Here is a 15,842-nt window from a genome sequence, read left to right on the forward strand (position 1 = left end):
CCACAGCTGCAAAGATCAATTTTGTGCTTGAGGCACGAGGCTTTGCATTGATCCATCTCTGGGCAAATACCTGGTGCCTTTACACACAAACCACTGCTTTCAGAAAGGTTTGCAGGTGAACGGGGTCAGCCTAAGAGGAGTTCCTGCACCAGCTCAGCTTGATCCTGCTTTCATGTCCGTTTTGTCACTTTAGCTCCTTTCATTCCAGCAGCTCCTCGCCTTGTGCCTGCTGACCAGGAGCTCTGCTCCCATAGGGAACCAGCAGACCTTCATTTCATTTGAGGCAATCTTCATTTTGCTAGTGGCCCCGGATGAAAGCTGGGAGCATCGTTTGCATACAGCGGGTGAGAAGGCAGCAGGCTGGAGGCCATCACTCATCGCTGAAAAGATGATCATTGTTTGTTTAGCTCATTCCAGAATAATGGCTCTGCTGGGAACACCAACCCAGTATGCATCATATCTTTTATAGTATATATTAATTTAGCATAGACATTAGGCCATCATTATTCCCTCCTTTTAATTCTCATGTCTTAGCATTCAGGATCAGTTTTAACCCAGCACACATCTTTGTTATTTCATAGTGTAAAATAAATAAAGCTGGAGGCAAATACATTTTTTTTAATACAAACGATTGTGAGGAAGTGATGGATATAAAGCACGAAAACGTCTTTATAATTTTAAAGCTTGAATTTCAGAACACAGCGTTTTCATTAAACGCTGCAATCCATTCATTTTGGAGAGACAGATATAAACACAAGCAAATTAACTCAGTAGTTCTCATGCCTGGAATCTTTGTGATGAAATTGCCTATTACTGTGAGTGTAAATGTTTTCAAATAGTTGAGGCATCAGGAAAAAAAGCGGGAAGGGCAGGATAGGCTGCTCAGGGATAGAAACCATGAGGACATCCTCTCCAAACGCCCCACGTCTTTGGTGAAAGGACTTCAGGTAACCTGTGGTTGCCCCATGGGAGGAGCAGAACGGAGGCTGCTTGGGATTTTTTTGTTCTTTTTATGATGAATAACGGTCTGGGAGGGTGGTTTTGAATCATTTTCTTTGCTGGCTGCTGTGAGCATTGGAAAATCCAGCTCTTAACTGATCGGGTGAGCAGAGGAAAGCAGCACACATGCCAGGAGCCGAGGGCTGAGCATCATTGGCATGGCATGAATACACGAAGCGCTGGATCGGTGCTGAGCCCAGAGAGTCCTTGTGACTGCTGTATTTAGAGCTCACACGGCGCAGAGGGGTTTCAAAATACGCCGACAGAGACGGTGTGTGTTTGCCACCTGAACACAAGGAATCCACTCGGCGTGTGGAGCGCCGCGATGAGCCCGGCACCAAAACCTGGGGGTCGGGTGGGGAAAAAAGCGCAGCGGGAGCTGGGCTGGGGGTGAGCACAGCGCACGGGCACGGGGAGGGCTGCGGGACGGACGGGAGTCTCTTCAGCGGAAAGGCGATCCGTAGGTTCAGGCTCGTACGTGCGGGCTGACCGCGCGGAACGAGCCGAGGGGTGCGGGCCGGCTGCGGACCGTTCGCTCCGGGACCGTAACAACCGCGGCGCGGCGGCGCGCACGTGGAGCAGCGCGGCACTCCCGCTTCGGCGGCGCCGGGCCCGCGGCGGGGCGGGGCGGGGCGGAGCGCGGGGCGGGGCCGTGCCGAGCCGGAGCTGAGGGGGGGCGGGCGGCGGCGCGGGGGCTGCCGGGAAGGGCCGGCGGCGGCGGCGGAGGGGCGATGGCGGCGGAGCGCGGCCGGGGCGGCCCCCGGCGGCGGTCGCGGCGGCTGTGAGCGGCGAAGGCGGTCGGCGGCGATGCGCGGCGCTCCCGGCGACGATGGAGGACCGGTCGCACAAGGTGCTGCTGGCGCTGGTGATGCTCTTCCTCTTCGCGGTGATCGTGCTGCAGTACGTCTGCCCCGGCACCGAGTGCCAGCTGCTGCGGCTCCGCGCCCTCAGCCCCGCCGCGGCCGCCGACCCGTACCGGGCGGAGGACGAGACGCCGGCCCGCTTCGTGCCTCGTTTCAATTTCTCCGCCGGCGATTTGCTGCGGAGGGTGGACTTCAACATCAAAGGGGACGACCTGATCGTCTTCCTGCACATCCAGAAGACGGGCGGCACCACCTTCGGCCGCCACTTGGTCCGCAACATCCAGCTGGAGCAGCCGTGCGAGTGCCGCGCCGGGCAGAAGAAGTGCACCTGCCACCGGCCCGGCAAGAGGGAGACGTGGCTCTTCTCGCGCTTCTCCACCGGCTGGAGCTGCGGGCTGCACGCCGACTGGACCGAGCTGACCAACTGCGTGCCCTCGGTGGTGGACAGCAAGAAGGAGGTGCGGCTCCGGCCCTCCAGGTGAGAGCTGCGGCGGATGGGAGCGGGCTCGGGGCGAACAAAGCCGTTCCCCCGCGCTGTGCTCTGAGCGTTTAAATGATAATAACCCGCAGGCTGCCGCAATTAGAAGGAGCTTAGCGAGCTGCCGACGGCGAGTGTAGGTCGGGCCCGGGTTGCCGTGGGGCTCCTCGGGCTGCCCCGGGGCTCTGGCGCATCCCCTGGCCGTGCTGCAGTTCCCTGTGCCCCTCGGATGAGTGCTGGCTGGGAAGGGCTGAAGTTTAGGTTGCGCGAATGTTGGCAAAGCGGAGGTTGTTTTGCGTCTGAGTGTTAGCTGTAAATATTTGTGCTGCCCTCCAGCCTTAACCCTGTTTATTTTAGGTTTGCGTTTAGGATTTTAACTGCGCTGTTCTGTTTACCCCTGCACTTTCCATAGAAGTTGCCAATGGGACCGGAGTGCAGCTGGCTGCCCGGCCGGAGGTGCCCCTGCATTCCCAAAGCTCGTTCCACAACACTGCGATGGTCACAACATGCAGCCCGTCCACGGCTGAGCGCTGTGCAGCACTGCGGTTGGGGTTTGGGTGTCCCTTCCCGTTGCTTTGCTGGGAAATGAGGAGCTAAGGGTGTCTGTCCTATTGTGCTGGCAGATTAATGGCAGGTCCCCTCACAATGAGGGTGCTGCTATACATCATGCTGTCTGAAGTCAAGTCTGAGCACAGATCTGCTTGAAATAGAGTGCGATTTCTTTCTAGAATTCCTTTTATATAGCGTGACACCACACTGCCATCTAGTAGAAAAATGGTTAGCGTCGTTATCTTTCTGTAGCCAGGATGAAGCTCTTCATGAGACTCAGCTATTGTGATTCTTGCTCTTTTGTTTTCCTCCTTGCTTCAAAATTCAATTGTTTTGTTTTTGTGGCGCTCCATTTGCAAGCACCAGAAGCGAAGTCTTTGCCCTCTGGGCATACTATCTCCCCAGTTTCCCGGGCTATGTACTTTATTTTACCTGTCCTATGAGTGTGTTGTTTATCAGCAGAAATGGAAATGCATAACTGCTGTCTCTTTTGCAGAACACCTTCAAGTGAGAATTCTTTCCCCACCCCAGAGATGGCTCTGCCCTGCAAAGCTTTGGGGCACTGATTCCATTCCCTCCCCGGAGTCACTGGGTCCCCTTGGTGCTCAGGGTTAGTCAGAAAGATGGGACAGCCCTTGTCCTGGGCTGTGTGAGGCAGAAGGGAACGCTGGACTTGGAGAGCTGAGTTTTTGTCAGTGGCTTTTGGCTTTGATGGATTTTCTTTTTTTTTTTTTTCTTTTTTTTTCCTTCTCTTTTTGCATTACTGAACGTGCTTTTTTGAGTTAAAGCAGAAGTGTTACATCTACCTTCCCAGCAGCACAGAGTGATGGTTCCATGTCCAGCAAAGCCACGTGTACCATCAGAGCTGGCTTTGTGAGGCCTCTTGACTTGAGATGGAAACTCAGGGAGGGGAAGAAGGTAAAGCTGTGATGATTGTGTGTTAGGTAGAGGTCTGCTCTCTAAAAGCCTTTGAAATTATGTTACATTTTTAATAACCTAATTACACAGCTTGCTTAGTAGCTACAGTTATTCTCCCAAATAATGTCTTGACAAGCAATTATTTGGACTGCAACTTCTAAATGTTTAAAAATACAGAGGGAGACATTCTTAAACGAACAATAATCTCTTCAGGTCTTTCTACACATTGTAACGTCCAGTCTTTAATTTTATTTTGCGTTCTCGATTTAGCAAGGTTCAGCTGACAACCAGTAAATTAGCTCCTATTTGGAGTGCCGGTAACGGACACTCATCCAGGCGCGTTCTGGGCAGATAATCGCTCCTTTCAGAGCGGTGGAGGTGTGGGATGAGGTGGCTGAGCGGAGGAGCCGTGCTGGCTGCGGCTCTGAGCGGGGCCAGCCTGGCTGTCCCTGTGCTGTGGTCTTTGGAGGGGGCTGGAGGGGTGCAAGGCCAGGGTGGGTGCATCAGGGCATGGAGCAGGATTCAGTCAGGAGCTGGGGAGCACGGCATCCTCGAGTGAAGCTCGGTGAGGGTGGGAATTCCTGCTTATAATGAGAGTGGTTAAAAGTGAACCTGCTGTAAGGGTGTTTTGGATGGCTCAGCAACTGCATTTGGTGCTTTGTAGTTAATGTATCCTAGCTGCCTAGCCTTGTCTGGGCATAGAAATGAGAAATAGTTGTTCCAGCGAACTTTCTGGTTTGCATCTGTATGTCATTAGTTTGCACAGAGGTTTGTGCTGAGGAGCACGGGGTGCCTGCTTGAGGCTGGTTAGATTGGCAATTAGCTGGAGCATTCCCTAGGAGCTTCTGCTTTTAAATAAAAGTTGAGCCTCTGTTTAGGAAGTCCAGAAGATCCCCTGTCCTGGATCTCTAAGGTTCAGCATCACCGTGATGTGACCTGATGGGATCAGCCTTGGGGCTTTGCCTGTGGAGAATCTAGTTGCCTGCATCACTTCTTCAGGCACTGCTCTTAATCCCATCAGTAAACTGCCTGTATTTTCTTTGGGAATCGCAGAGTTGAAGTTCCTGCACTGGAGCTGTAGAAATAAATACTCAGGATGACTCTTAGTGATAGGTATATATATATATTTTTTTACTTTGGATTTATCACAACAATACTTTCCTGCCTCTGAGCATGTCAGTTACCAAAACTTGCCCTTCTTTGTAGTGGCGGCCTGTGCTCCTTAATATGAATTAAGTATATAAATAGAGCTGCTGCCTCGTCCTCCTGACTGATGGCAGCCTGTCCCTGAAGCTGACTTTGCTTTAGTTGGCCTTAGCAAACTGGCATAGAAGGGAGCAGCAGCGCTGCAGCATCCTGAAAGGTCAAAAAGGGGGAAAGCACAGGCAGAGCTGGTGCTTTGGGAGCTCTGGATTTGCTGCTTGGGAGACTGGTGGAGTGGGCTGATGGCAGTGGTGGAAAGGAAGGGGCTGTCTCAAACACTTGGCATCGATGGTGAGAAAGGAGAAATGTGCCTTTTCCTAGTCATGAGTGACTGACTTGGGTCACTTGATTGATTGTGGAAGCCTCAAAGCTTTTGGCACGCTGAACTGAAGCAGCATTCAAAGCAACTGTGCATGAGAGCATCCCACGACTGAGATTCCACTCGGCTCTGGCTAATTATTATGGGAGGTATCTACTGAACTTGTCTGTAGCAATAAATCCAGTGGCACCACTGTGAGAAACAAAAGGGCTTGGGGTTAGGCTGGAAAATGTAATGAGACGTGGGAGCAAATACAGTTACCTGTGTTTTTAAGTGATGTCATGACTTTGTACCCTCACTGGGTGAGTTGTGGCAGTGGGTAGGGGTCAGGCTGTACTTGGTGTCCCTTCTGGCTGGTATTGAAAGAAGGAGGAGATGTCCTTAACGAGCTCTCAGAAGTCTGGAGCCAGCAAGTCTGGAGGCAGTGTTAGGCAGCTCATGCAAGCCTGCTGGGCCAGCAGCAGGGCTGGAAATTGCTGGCTTTGGGAGAATCTGACGCTGGCACCATGTCCTTGTATTCTGTGGCAAAAAAGCCTTGGCACTGCATGGGCGTCCTTGCCATGTAAGAAGATTTGGAAGAGTTTAATTAACATCAAGGGGCATCTTACGAAAATCTAAATAAAAGATGCATTCAAACATTTATGGTGTTTGGCTCCTTCGATTGAACAGATTAATCACCTCACTCTTAGACAATATGGTGGGAGTTACATTAGCAATTTTTTCCTAGGAGGCCGCATGTGGAGCTCCTTGCTGGTAGAGCCCTGGAAGAAGGCAGCTCACTGCAGGCAGTGTGGCCATCAGCTCTGGCTCTCAGCTGCTCCGTGCCCCGTGTTTGGCTTTTTGCAGCTTCTGCTTGAAAGGGGAAAATCCGTGTAGCAGAAGCTGCTGCAGGGGTTTTGCATCAGTGCAGCATTTCCCCTGTCTACAAGGGCTTTCGGCGAGAGCCAAGGTGCTCTGATGCACAGGGCTGATAATGATGAGATTCTGTCCAGCTTTGGCAGGAGGTGGACGATTAAAAAGCACTGGATGCTGATGGAGCAGAAACCCTTTCTGCACAGGTGCCTTCCACCTGGGGAGCAGTCGCAGCCTGTGCAATGTCGGGTGCTGGCTTCTTGTTGCTACTCATGCTGTGAGGCTGGTAGCGAGTGATGCTGCATCTGGATACTGCCTGAATTAGGCAGGGCTATCGCTTAACCACGGTGTTGGTGACCTAAAGGCTGGAAGTGAGCAAAAGGAGAAGGGCAGGGAGCAGCCTGCCGTGGCCATGGGGTTCCCATGCTGTCACCGGGCTGAGCTGGGCCTGATGTGGTGTGATGGGGCAGTGGTGCAGCCTGCAGCTGGGGGCCCTGAGGGGATGGTGGGAGCACTGCCATACTGCAGGCTGCATGGCATAATCCCCTTACAAGGCCTGAGCTCGGAGGCCTTGGTCGTGAACTTAAATTCACGTTTTTAAAGCTTGCACGATAGCTCCCTAAATGGATAAGGCCTGTTTGCAGATGGCGTTGGACTTAAGACCATCTTAAAGGGATTAAAAAAATTCATGTTCCCTATTAGGCCTTTTCAGTTCTGCTCTAACCGTTTAATAAAGCACGAAGTGACTTTTGGTGATTTAAATGCGGCGATCTCGTGCGCGTTTCCTGTTGCCTTTTATTTTAAATTCGGAAAATTGGTCTTTGGGGGTGAGGGATGAATATACTTCTGCAATAAATAACAAGCAGGGATGGCAGCAGAACAAGAGGCGAGGCAGTGAGGGTTCCGTGTGCTGCTTGTTCCATTTGTTATCCAGGTCAGCCCTCCCTGAAGAGCGGAGCGGGGATGGGAGCACCGTAGCACAGTGCAGTTGTACTGAGAGACACCATTTCTTTGTATTGAAAAGGTGCCTTTCTGCAAATACGTGTGGTTTGGGTTTTTTTTTTCTCTTTCTGGGAATAGATAAATATTAAAAGGAAACTATAAATATGTGCTTCAGTTGTATTAAAAGAGACTCTGATTGTGCCATGTGATTCTTCTTCATAACTTGATAACCTTTGCTAAAGGTTATTGAAGGCACTTTGAAATCGAGCATCACCAATAGGTTATTTATTTTTATTAAAAGACAAATTGTCAAGTTTTACATTGGTTTTACGTATTAACTGAGATAATTTGTCCCTCATTTATTTAATCTGAATTGTCAGGAATCATGTTCTCTACTGATGTAAATGTCAGAAAAAAGGACTTATTAGTAGATTTGATTGCTTTTTAAATTTAACTAGCAGAGATGCACTGGCATGCCTAAGAGAATTGGTCTGTTTCTTGTGAACAGTTCAGTGCCTAATGAATCACTTCAATGTACTTTTCTGAAGGAAAGTGGAGCAATTTAAATGTGCAATGCATTGATTTACCTCAAATGGATTAGGCCTCTGTGTGCAATCCTTTGCATTAATTTACTTTCTCCATGACCATAATAATAAAGGCAGTGTTTCTGTGTGGTATCAGCTCAAATTAACTCACGTAAGTTGCTAGAAAGCAAAATAATAATATGTGGCTGACCACTGAGTGTGGGACTGGACCTTTCTGCAAGCACTCAAGTGTAAGGACGAGAGAAGTCTTTCCAAGGCACTGACCTTATTGTGGGGAAAGAAGTGTAGATGTAATCTGTGCAATTATAATGGATTTTGTGTGCGTGGCCAGATCTGTTTTATAAAATAGCTGTTGCAATGATAGAAAATCTGTGACTGCAGTAGTAAGTTTTCTGTCCCACTCCCTGTAACATCCAGTCTGTGCAGCTGCAGCCTTGGGCTCTGCTGCCTGAGCAGCTGGGGGTGAGGATGCACAACTCTGGGCAGTGCCTTATTTAACCGCTTAGCTGCAGGCATGGCTCTCTGCTTTGTGTCATGCTGTGGGCTTGCTGGGGCTGAGCAGCCCTCCTGACTCTCAGCCTTTTTTGGAATTACCCATGCACGCTCCTTACGTATTGGAGGGGATTAATTTCCTCCCACTTCTCCAGCCACTGTTCCTCGTTGCTGGACTGCTGCCTGGTGCCCTTCCTTGCTCCCTGTCTGCAGCTGGAAGCCTGCCTGGGCACAGCTGGTGAGGACGGAGGTGTCGGATGGGGTTTATGGACAAGAGGGGTTTGGTATGGGAGCAGCATGCTCCTGCCTTCCTCCTCCAGCAAGCCAGCATGGTTTACTGCTCATGATTGATTTGCTGATGCTGGCAATTGTACAGTGTGTTCCTGGATTAATAGGGTAGCGCCGAATTATTCAGGCATTATTGAAATGAATCACATTTGAGATGAGTAATAAGTAGCAGACTTTCGTATTTATGAATAATTAACACAGTAAAGTTTTTTCTTAAACAGACATGAAAAAATGATTTAATTTGTACTGTGAACGCTCTGTAAAATTAATGAAAGATAATTGCATTTTCTAATGTGAGACTAAGGAGCCAAAGCTATATATATGTGTATCTATCCGCATGTAAGTTCATATTGCTGATGTAAGTAGTAAATGTAGAATTCCTTCAGCACATTTGCACTGGGTGCAACCTGTTTTTAACATTCAGTGGTTTGGTGGGTTTTGGTGGTTGTTTTCTGTTGTTGCTTTGGTTGAAATAAGGAGTTTGTAAACACTTAGCACACTTGTTCGTTCCATACACTTGGGTATCTGGCTGGACAGTATATATACTCATACAGCAAGCTAAAGTTTTTGAATGAGTGACAATTGGGATTAGCTTTTTCCTTCCTCCTTGACCCCAGTCTTCTCCATCACCCATTCATGCTTTTAAAGGCAGAATCCATTTGAGGTATTGCTTGTTTACAGCTTTGAGTGGAATCTCTGTTTATTTAGCCTTGAAAAAAAATCGTTAGTGCTTAGAGGACCTACGAGTCATAAGATCCATTAGTGATGAGACTCAAATCATATTACTTCTTGGTTCTCGACGGCTTATGCAACTCTGAAGGAGCCAAACTTTTGATGTGAGAGCACTAAATATATGCAGCTATGAGAGAGAGGATCTTGTAGCATTAAACGATTTTGTGCATTTACATAAAAGCATGAAGATGACGATGCCTTTCATGAGGTCGTTGTAGCAAATGCTCCTAATTTTCCATAATCAAAAGAACTGTGAAGTTTTTATGCTCTTAGAGGTCCGAGTAACTGGGAGATCGGTTCTTCCTTTATTCCATTTTTGCATTGGGTAAATTAGAACATTGCAAGGCTCCCAGCAGCAGGAATCTGCCCTTCGAAAGTACAGTTTGAACTGTAGGGTCCTTCAGCAAACAGCCAAATCAAATTGCTGAAGCACTCTCTGGGAATGATTGTATTCTTCTTTGTACGGCAGCTGTTTTAACCCTCTGTTAAGAAAAGCAAAGTTTCACCTGTCAAAAGTTTCTCGTGTTGCTTTTTCAGGTTAACTGAGGAGAGAGCATCCTTAAGCGGGTCTAGGGAAGGTTAATCTAATTTATGTGATACTCAAAACTCTGCTGCTAGAGAAACTGAGACTTAGGTGGAAGTGCTTGATGTGTTGCCTTCTGTTTGCTGTCCGTTTGCCCGTAGGAAAGCTATTCCCAGGAGCAATCCTCAGCTCTTCGGGGGCTGTATTTTTATGGGAAGATGCTGCTGGGTCCTGACTCTGTGCTCGCTGCACAGACTGAGGACTGCAGTGGGGAGGCTGTGGGCAGAGGCAGCTGTCTGTCTGTCTGTCCCTCAGGCAGCCTTCCACCTCCAGCCCATGCCGCTGCTTGTGGAGAGGGAGGGAGGAAGGGGCTGCATGGCTTCTGTGTTTTGCAGAGCTTTTATTTTTTTCTGTGGGGGTGTTGGATCTCATCAGTGCAGTGGGAGCACAGAGAAGTAAGACAAAAGAGCTCAAGGAAATGTCAGACGCAACAGGATGTGTCTTCCTGATGACTGCTGAGTGATTTGCAAAAACATAAATGGCATAAATTAGCCTTTAACTCTTTCAGTTCTTACTATGCTGCCAGCTGGTCACTGGTAAGACAAAAAGCATCTGTGTTGGCATGCCCCCCCCTCCATTACATTTTCTGTTTTCCTGCCCTGTGGGAAGCTGTCATGTTGGTTCCCTTCCCATGAAGGGAAGAGGGAAGCTTTCTGACTGCTGTGGTCACGCTGCTCACTGCCTTCACACCACAGCTCTTACATCAGTTGTTGGTTTCCCCCCACTTCCGTGGGTGAAGCTGTCTCAGGCTTCACTCTTTGGACAGAACAGCTTGGAGGAGTCAGAAGCACATAGAGTTGTCCTGAAGTATAGCCTAAGCATGTTCTACTGATGTGTCTGTGGGACTGGCTCATGGAAAAGAGTGGTGAGAAGAGCTAGGGTCTGCTCTCTCTCCTGCTAAATCAGAAAGTTTGGGTACATAACACTAGGCATTGATGGCCAAAGCCATCAGGCCCGCAGAGTTGCTTTTCTGCTTCATGCTTGTGCATTGTCTGCTCCCAGCGGGCCGCCGCTGCCACTCAGGGCAGATAATTTAATATCCTTGTCTCTTGAATAGTGTTCATTTCCAAATGTACCCTATAGAATCAAACCACTCCTTCTGGAATGAGTGAGGCAGGGCCCAGGTGAGTCCGTCTTCTTGAGTATAACTAATGCATTTTGCAGTCTGCAGTTGTAAATGCTTTTTTTCTTAACCCCATTTACAGGGGAGGGAAGGCACAAATGAAACCAGAGGAGCTGCACCTGCAGCTGCTTCCCCTGAGAAGTTGCTGGCTTGCTTTTCCTTCTGCTAGTCGAATTTTGTATGTCAGCAGCACTCTGGACTGGAATATGATCCCAGAATGTTATGGATAGAGTTAGATTTATAGGGTGGAGCTGAGATATAGCAGTAATACCTGCTGGATTTTGGAGGCTGCAGCTTGCTGGCAGCGGTGTAGAACGGGGCTGTGGCTGGGAATGAATTTTAACTGAGGAATAGTTTGGCAAGCTGTCTTAGCACCCTGTATTTTGCAGGATATCCAACGTGCTACCACGTGCAAGAAGAGATTGCAGTTTTTCTGGAAATAGAGTCACCAGAAAATGTCTAGGAAATGCTTTTGTGCATTGCCCTATGTTTGGATTACTGAGCTCTTTTGTTACTTTCAGGGACAAAAGTGTGTGAGTAGCTGTCCTTGTCTGTGGGTTGGGTGAAGTGAGTTGGGCCTGAGGCTGGTAGAGGATGGCTTTTGGAAAACCCTGCCCTCCATCTTTTTATTGGGACATTTAACCCAAGGCACGCAGCTGAGAACAGTGCTGACATTTCAGGGTGGTTCCTGCTTTGCAGAGTTAAGGTTTCATGCATTGGGGATGTCTTTGCTCTGGTTCTCCTTGCTGTAATCCTACTTTTCCTACAACTTCAGCTGCTCAGAGCTGCAGCTGTGAGTGTACCATGAGGAGCAGAGCATGTAGGGGTGGAGATTGCTGAGACAAGTGAAAACTGAGATTCCCCATTCCGGGGCCCAGAGAGCAGTTTGGGTAAGTAAGCTGATGCATCCATGTGGCAGTGTCTGTCCTGGTGGTACGTGGGCTTTGGGATGGAGTCCTAAAGATCCAAGAGCAGCAGCAGTTCCAGGCTTCTCATAGCAGTGAAGCCTCTGCAGCAGTAGATACTTTTGCTGGGCAGGTTTGGTTTGAAGCTTCAGGAAGGTGTGAGTTTGGACATCTTTTCCACCAGCCTGTGGGGAAGTGGGGCCAAAAGGCAAACTCCATCTCACCCACATTCAGCCCTCGTGTCAGCCAATCTTTGCTATAAAATCAGTCAGTGTATCCTGCAGCACAGAGGTAAAACGGCACAGAAAGGACTTGAGAATAGCTGAGCTCACAGAGAGATAAAAATTTCTCAGAGCTGGGATTATGGAAGGATCTGGCTATTTGTAAGATAAAAGCAGATTCTGCCTTGGTTGTGGTGCTGGGGGATTTGTGGGCAGCGGCCGCCTGGCCCTGCTGCTGCTGCTTCTCTGTAGCACTGTGCTTTTTCAGGCTGACTGTGTACTGAGCTGCAAATTAATTTGCTTTGGAGGCTGCCACTATATTCTTTTTCAAGGAATCTGAGGTTTTCTTTTTTCTTGTCTGAGGGTTTATTTTTACCTTTTCCACCACGTTTTGTTATTTTCCTGGAAAACGCAGGGCTGTTTTGCTTCTCCTCTGCCCATCCATCACCTGAAGTCACAGTCTCCCTAGGGTGAATTGATTCCTGCGATAAACCTGTGTATTCAGGGAAGAGTTATGGGTGTGAAGTACAAGATCATACTTTATTTTTTCCCTGTACAGTAAAAATACTTAATGTCCTATATATAAAGTTATATCAAGCTAAGTGAAATTCTGGTCTCTTTACTCCTGTGATTAAAAGATCTTCTTAAGGTTGCTTATATGTCTCATGGTACATGGTGGAATCCCAGTACTTCTACGTACTGCTTATAATGGAAGCCAGGTTGCTTACACCTGGGTTCTGACACCTCATGATGATCAATACTCCAGCTGAAATCTGATCATCAAGCAAAAATAAAGCAAGAAGGGGCTCTCTGAGCATTAGGTGTTACTGCTGTGACCTTCTCCTCTGTATGTCCAGCTTGCTTAGCTTGTTTCCTTATAAAGGGCAGCTTAGAGGTGGATACCTGATGTCGCTGCCTGGCTGCAGTGGTGTGGGAGGTCCGGAGGTGATGGTGAGCAGTGCAGAGGCACTGCCTGCGATCGGAGCCTTTCTGCAGTGTGTGAGGCAATGCGTTTGGATCTTTGTGTGTGAGCCCTTGGTGTGACTGTTTCTATTAAAAACAAAAACAAAGCACAGATAAAACAGGCATTGCTTTTCATCAGGTGATTTTCCAGTTGCTCTCTGTTTGTAGCAAGCCATGCTAGGTTAGGCATCAAGTAAGGGGTGTCCCTGCAAACACAGGTCAGGTAGAAGTCATGGCTCACACGAGCGTTTGCAGATGGCTTGCCTAACCAGGGCTGCATCTTTTACAACGCAGCTAATCGCTTCTGTTACGGCAGAGAACGGACTTAATTTACTATGAAAAGTGGGCATCTGGGATGTGATTTAAAGGCAGCAGTTGTTGTTCTGGGCTGCTAGAAGGCATTGCCTTTTGGTATATGTGGGAATTTGTTTTGGGCTGTGTTATAGGGCTTGAGAGATGCACTTTCTTCTGGAAAGTGGATTTCAGTAAGGCTGTGGATGCTGAATAACATGCTGTGGTTCAAGGGCACGACCTGTACTAATGTCAGTGGTCCTGAGCTCTGCAGTGTGTTGGAGTCGGTTTGGGATGTTTGGAGAAGAGAAGCAGAAAAAAAACTGGGCTTCTTAGCTCGTGTGGACAGCATCCATTTATTTTACAAGCTGCTTTTCATCTTTGGGCCGTTGAGATGAAACATTCCTTTCTGTTAAGAACAAAAGCAAAAGCCTTCACTTTAATACAGGTACCAGGGCTGGGATTGCTGCAGCCACTTATTGCATCGCTTGGCTTTGATCCTCGGCTGCGGCGTAGGAGTGCACAGCACAGCTCAGGAAGGTGTGGTGGTGAAGTGCTTTCAAGTCCCTGGTCTAGACTGACGCCTGTGAGTGCTCCTTGAGCTGGTGGGGTCACTGACAGCAGCCCCGTCCCCTGCTGGGTGCAGCTTTCCCTACAGGCATGCCCCAGAGGCAGGGAGATGGGCAGAATTGCTGGAAGAACACTAACAGGCAGGTTGTTCCCTTCCTTTTTTGAAGATTCTCTTAGTGGTGTTTATTTTCTGCTCACTTTTTCTGTTAAACAAGTGCAGCCTGTTTGCAAGCTCTGCTGCTCCTTGGCCTGGAAGCAGGGTGAGTATCTGCCTTGCAGAGATTTTTGTGGTAAATTCTGCTGCTGCTGTACTTGAACACTAACCTGAGGGATTTCTTCCTCAAGTTGTTTTTGTGTTGGGTTGTTTTTTTTTTTTTTTTCCTAATGGAAAATTCAGTTTGTCCTCCACTTAACCACAGCTCAGGCTTCTCCTGGAAAATGGAATGAATGAGTAACGCTTCCCTCTTTTCTTCTTCTGTGTTTAGCTAATAGCATTGTCTGTGGGTTTTGATTGCATTAAGCCCTTCTGTCCCCACCAACATGGCATCTTTCCCTGACAGCAGAGGACAGCCAGACTGCTTGGGGATGCAAAGCACCTTCTCCAAACCTTCCTCCATGGCGTTATTACTCTAAAACTTCAGAGCTGGGACATCGCTGCTTTAGGAGGTAAATGGGAGCAGTTGAGCTGTGAGCTGCTGCAATGAATGGTTCGTGGGGCCATCACCTGGCTGCCACTTGTGATTCCCAGCGAATGTTCTTCATCTTTTCACCTTTCATATAGGCTTGACGTTCTCTGAATTGCTGTGTTGAAACATGAGTTTCAAAATCAAATAGCAAATGACTGCACTAATAATGGATGTTGTTGTACTAGACATTATATTACAGAAGTCACTGTGGTTAAGTGGAGTACCTCTGGAATCTTGTTCTTATCAAGACGTTTATGTTCCCGTCTAATTTTTGTGGAGAGTCATTTAGATGTTTTCCAGATTAGAGCATAATGGAACTGTTAGCTCTAAATGTTCAGAGGAATCCATTACACACGGTGATTTAGTGGTTAGTCACTATTACTTGGGAGCTGCAGTGTCCAATTCAACACCAATCTTCAAAACCACGTGTTGTGGTCATCTTTTCTGCTAGATGCTCCTCCAGCATCCTACAGGAGATAAAGACCATCTGCTGCTCAGTGTTTCGTACAGCAAAATACAAAAGCAATCTGGAGGGGGCAGGGAGATACTGGAGAAGCAACTCTGTCAAGGGAAAGCCAGCAGCAGGCAGTTTTTCCAGTAGAGTTTTAACCTTTTTCTTTCTGCTTGATTAAAATCCCATTCCACGGGATTTCAAGGTTATGGCCTGCAATCTGAAAGCCCTCGCATTGGCTTAAAATAAATGAAATGGAGTGCGGAGCAACTTTTGTATAAGAAAGACATCAAATTTGTGTGCCTTGGCATCTATGAACAAAGTTGGGATTAACGTGCAAGCTCATGCCGTTGGGCATCTCAGAGCTCCTCTGTCGCCTTTGTTTTCAGTGTATATCTGTTTCTGCAGCAGTTGGTGCTGGAGATGCCCAGAGGGCATCTGAATGTATTTCCCTGTCAATATTTTGATGGCAGTGATTTAATAACATGCTTTAAAAAGGACACGAGTTGTGATTGTTAAGACTTGGCCTCGGTTTGGGATTCCTCCTCAGTATCTGGAGGAGGAATTGAAGTTTTGTGCAGACTCACAAGGGTCAGCGCTCTGATCAATAGCTGAATTTAATGATAAAGCCTTGTAAAATATTTAGGATTTTTTTTTTTTACCTAATTCAGGTCAGATTCTTCTTTCTTCTTACCAGCTGCTTAGAAATCTGAAGAGTTCAGAAAGAAAACTGTGTAACACACATTGTCCATCCCTTTCATTTTCTTTGCTTTAGAAAGTGACTTTGAGGGCCCTTTTCATTCATGAGCACAAGGTGAGCTCTTAGAAGGAGGTAACATCAGAAGCTCTCAGTTTTGTGTTGAAATTTG

At 47.9% G+C, this 15,842-nt stretch overlaps 1 protein-coding gene across 1 annotated transcript in view; it reads left to right on the forward strand.

Moving 5' to 3' along the window:
• Positions 1 to 1,828: 1,828 nt before the first annotated feature.
• HS6ST2 (heparan sulfate 6-O-sulfotransferase 2) overlaps positions 1,829 to 15,842 on the forward strand; it is a gene marked incomplete at both ends in the record, with an annotated part of 100,399 nt that continues 86,385 nt past the window's right edge. The window contains one exon of the mRNA XM_079541779.1: positions 1,829 to 2,340. Coding sequence (XP_079397905.1) covers positions 1,829 to 2,340 — 512 coding nt within the window. The remainder of the gene's footprint in view (positions 2,341 to 15,842) is intronic.

Source organism: Tetrao urogallus (genome assembly GCF_951394365.1).
Source record: "Tetrao urogallus genome assembly, chromosome: 13".
NCBI lineage: Eukaryota > Metazoa > Chordata > Aves > Galliformes > Phasianidae > Tetrao > Tetrao urogallus.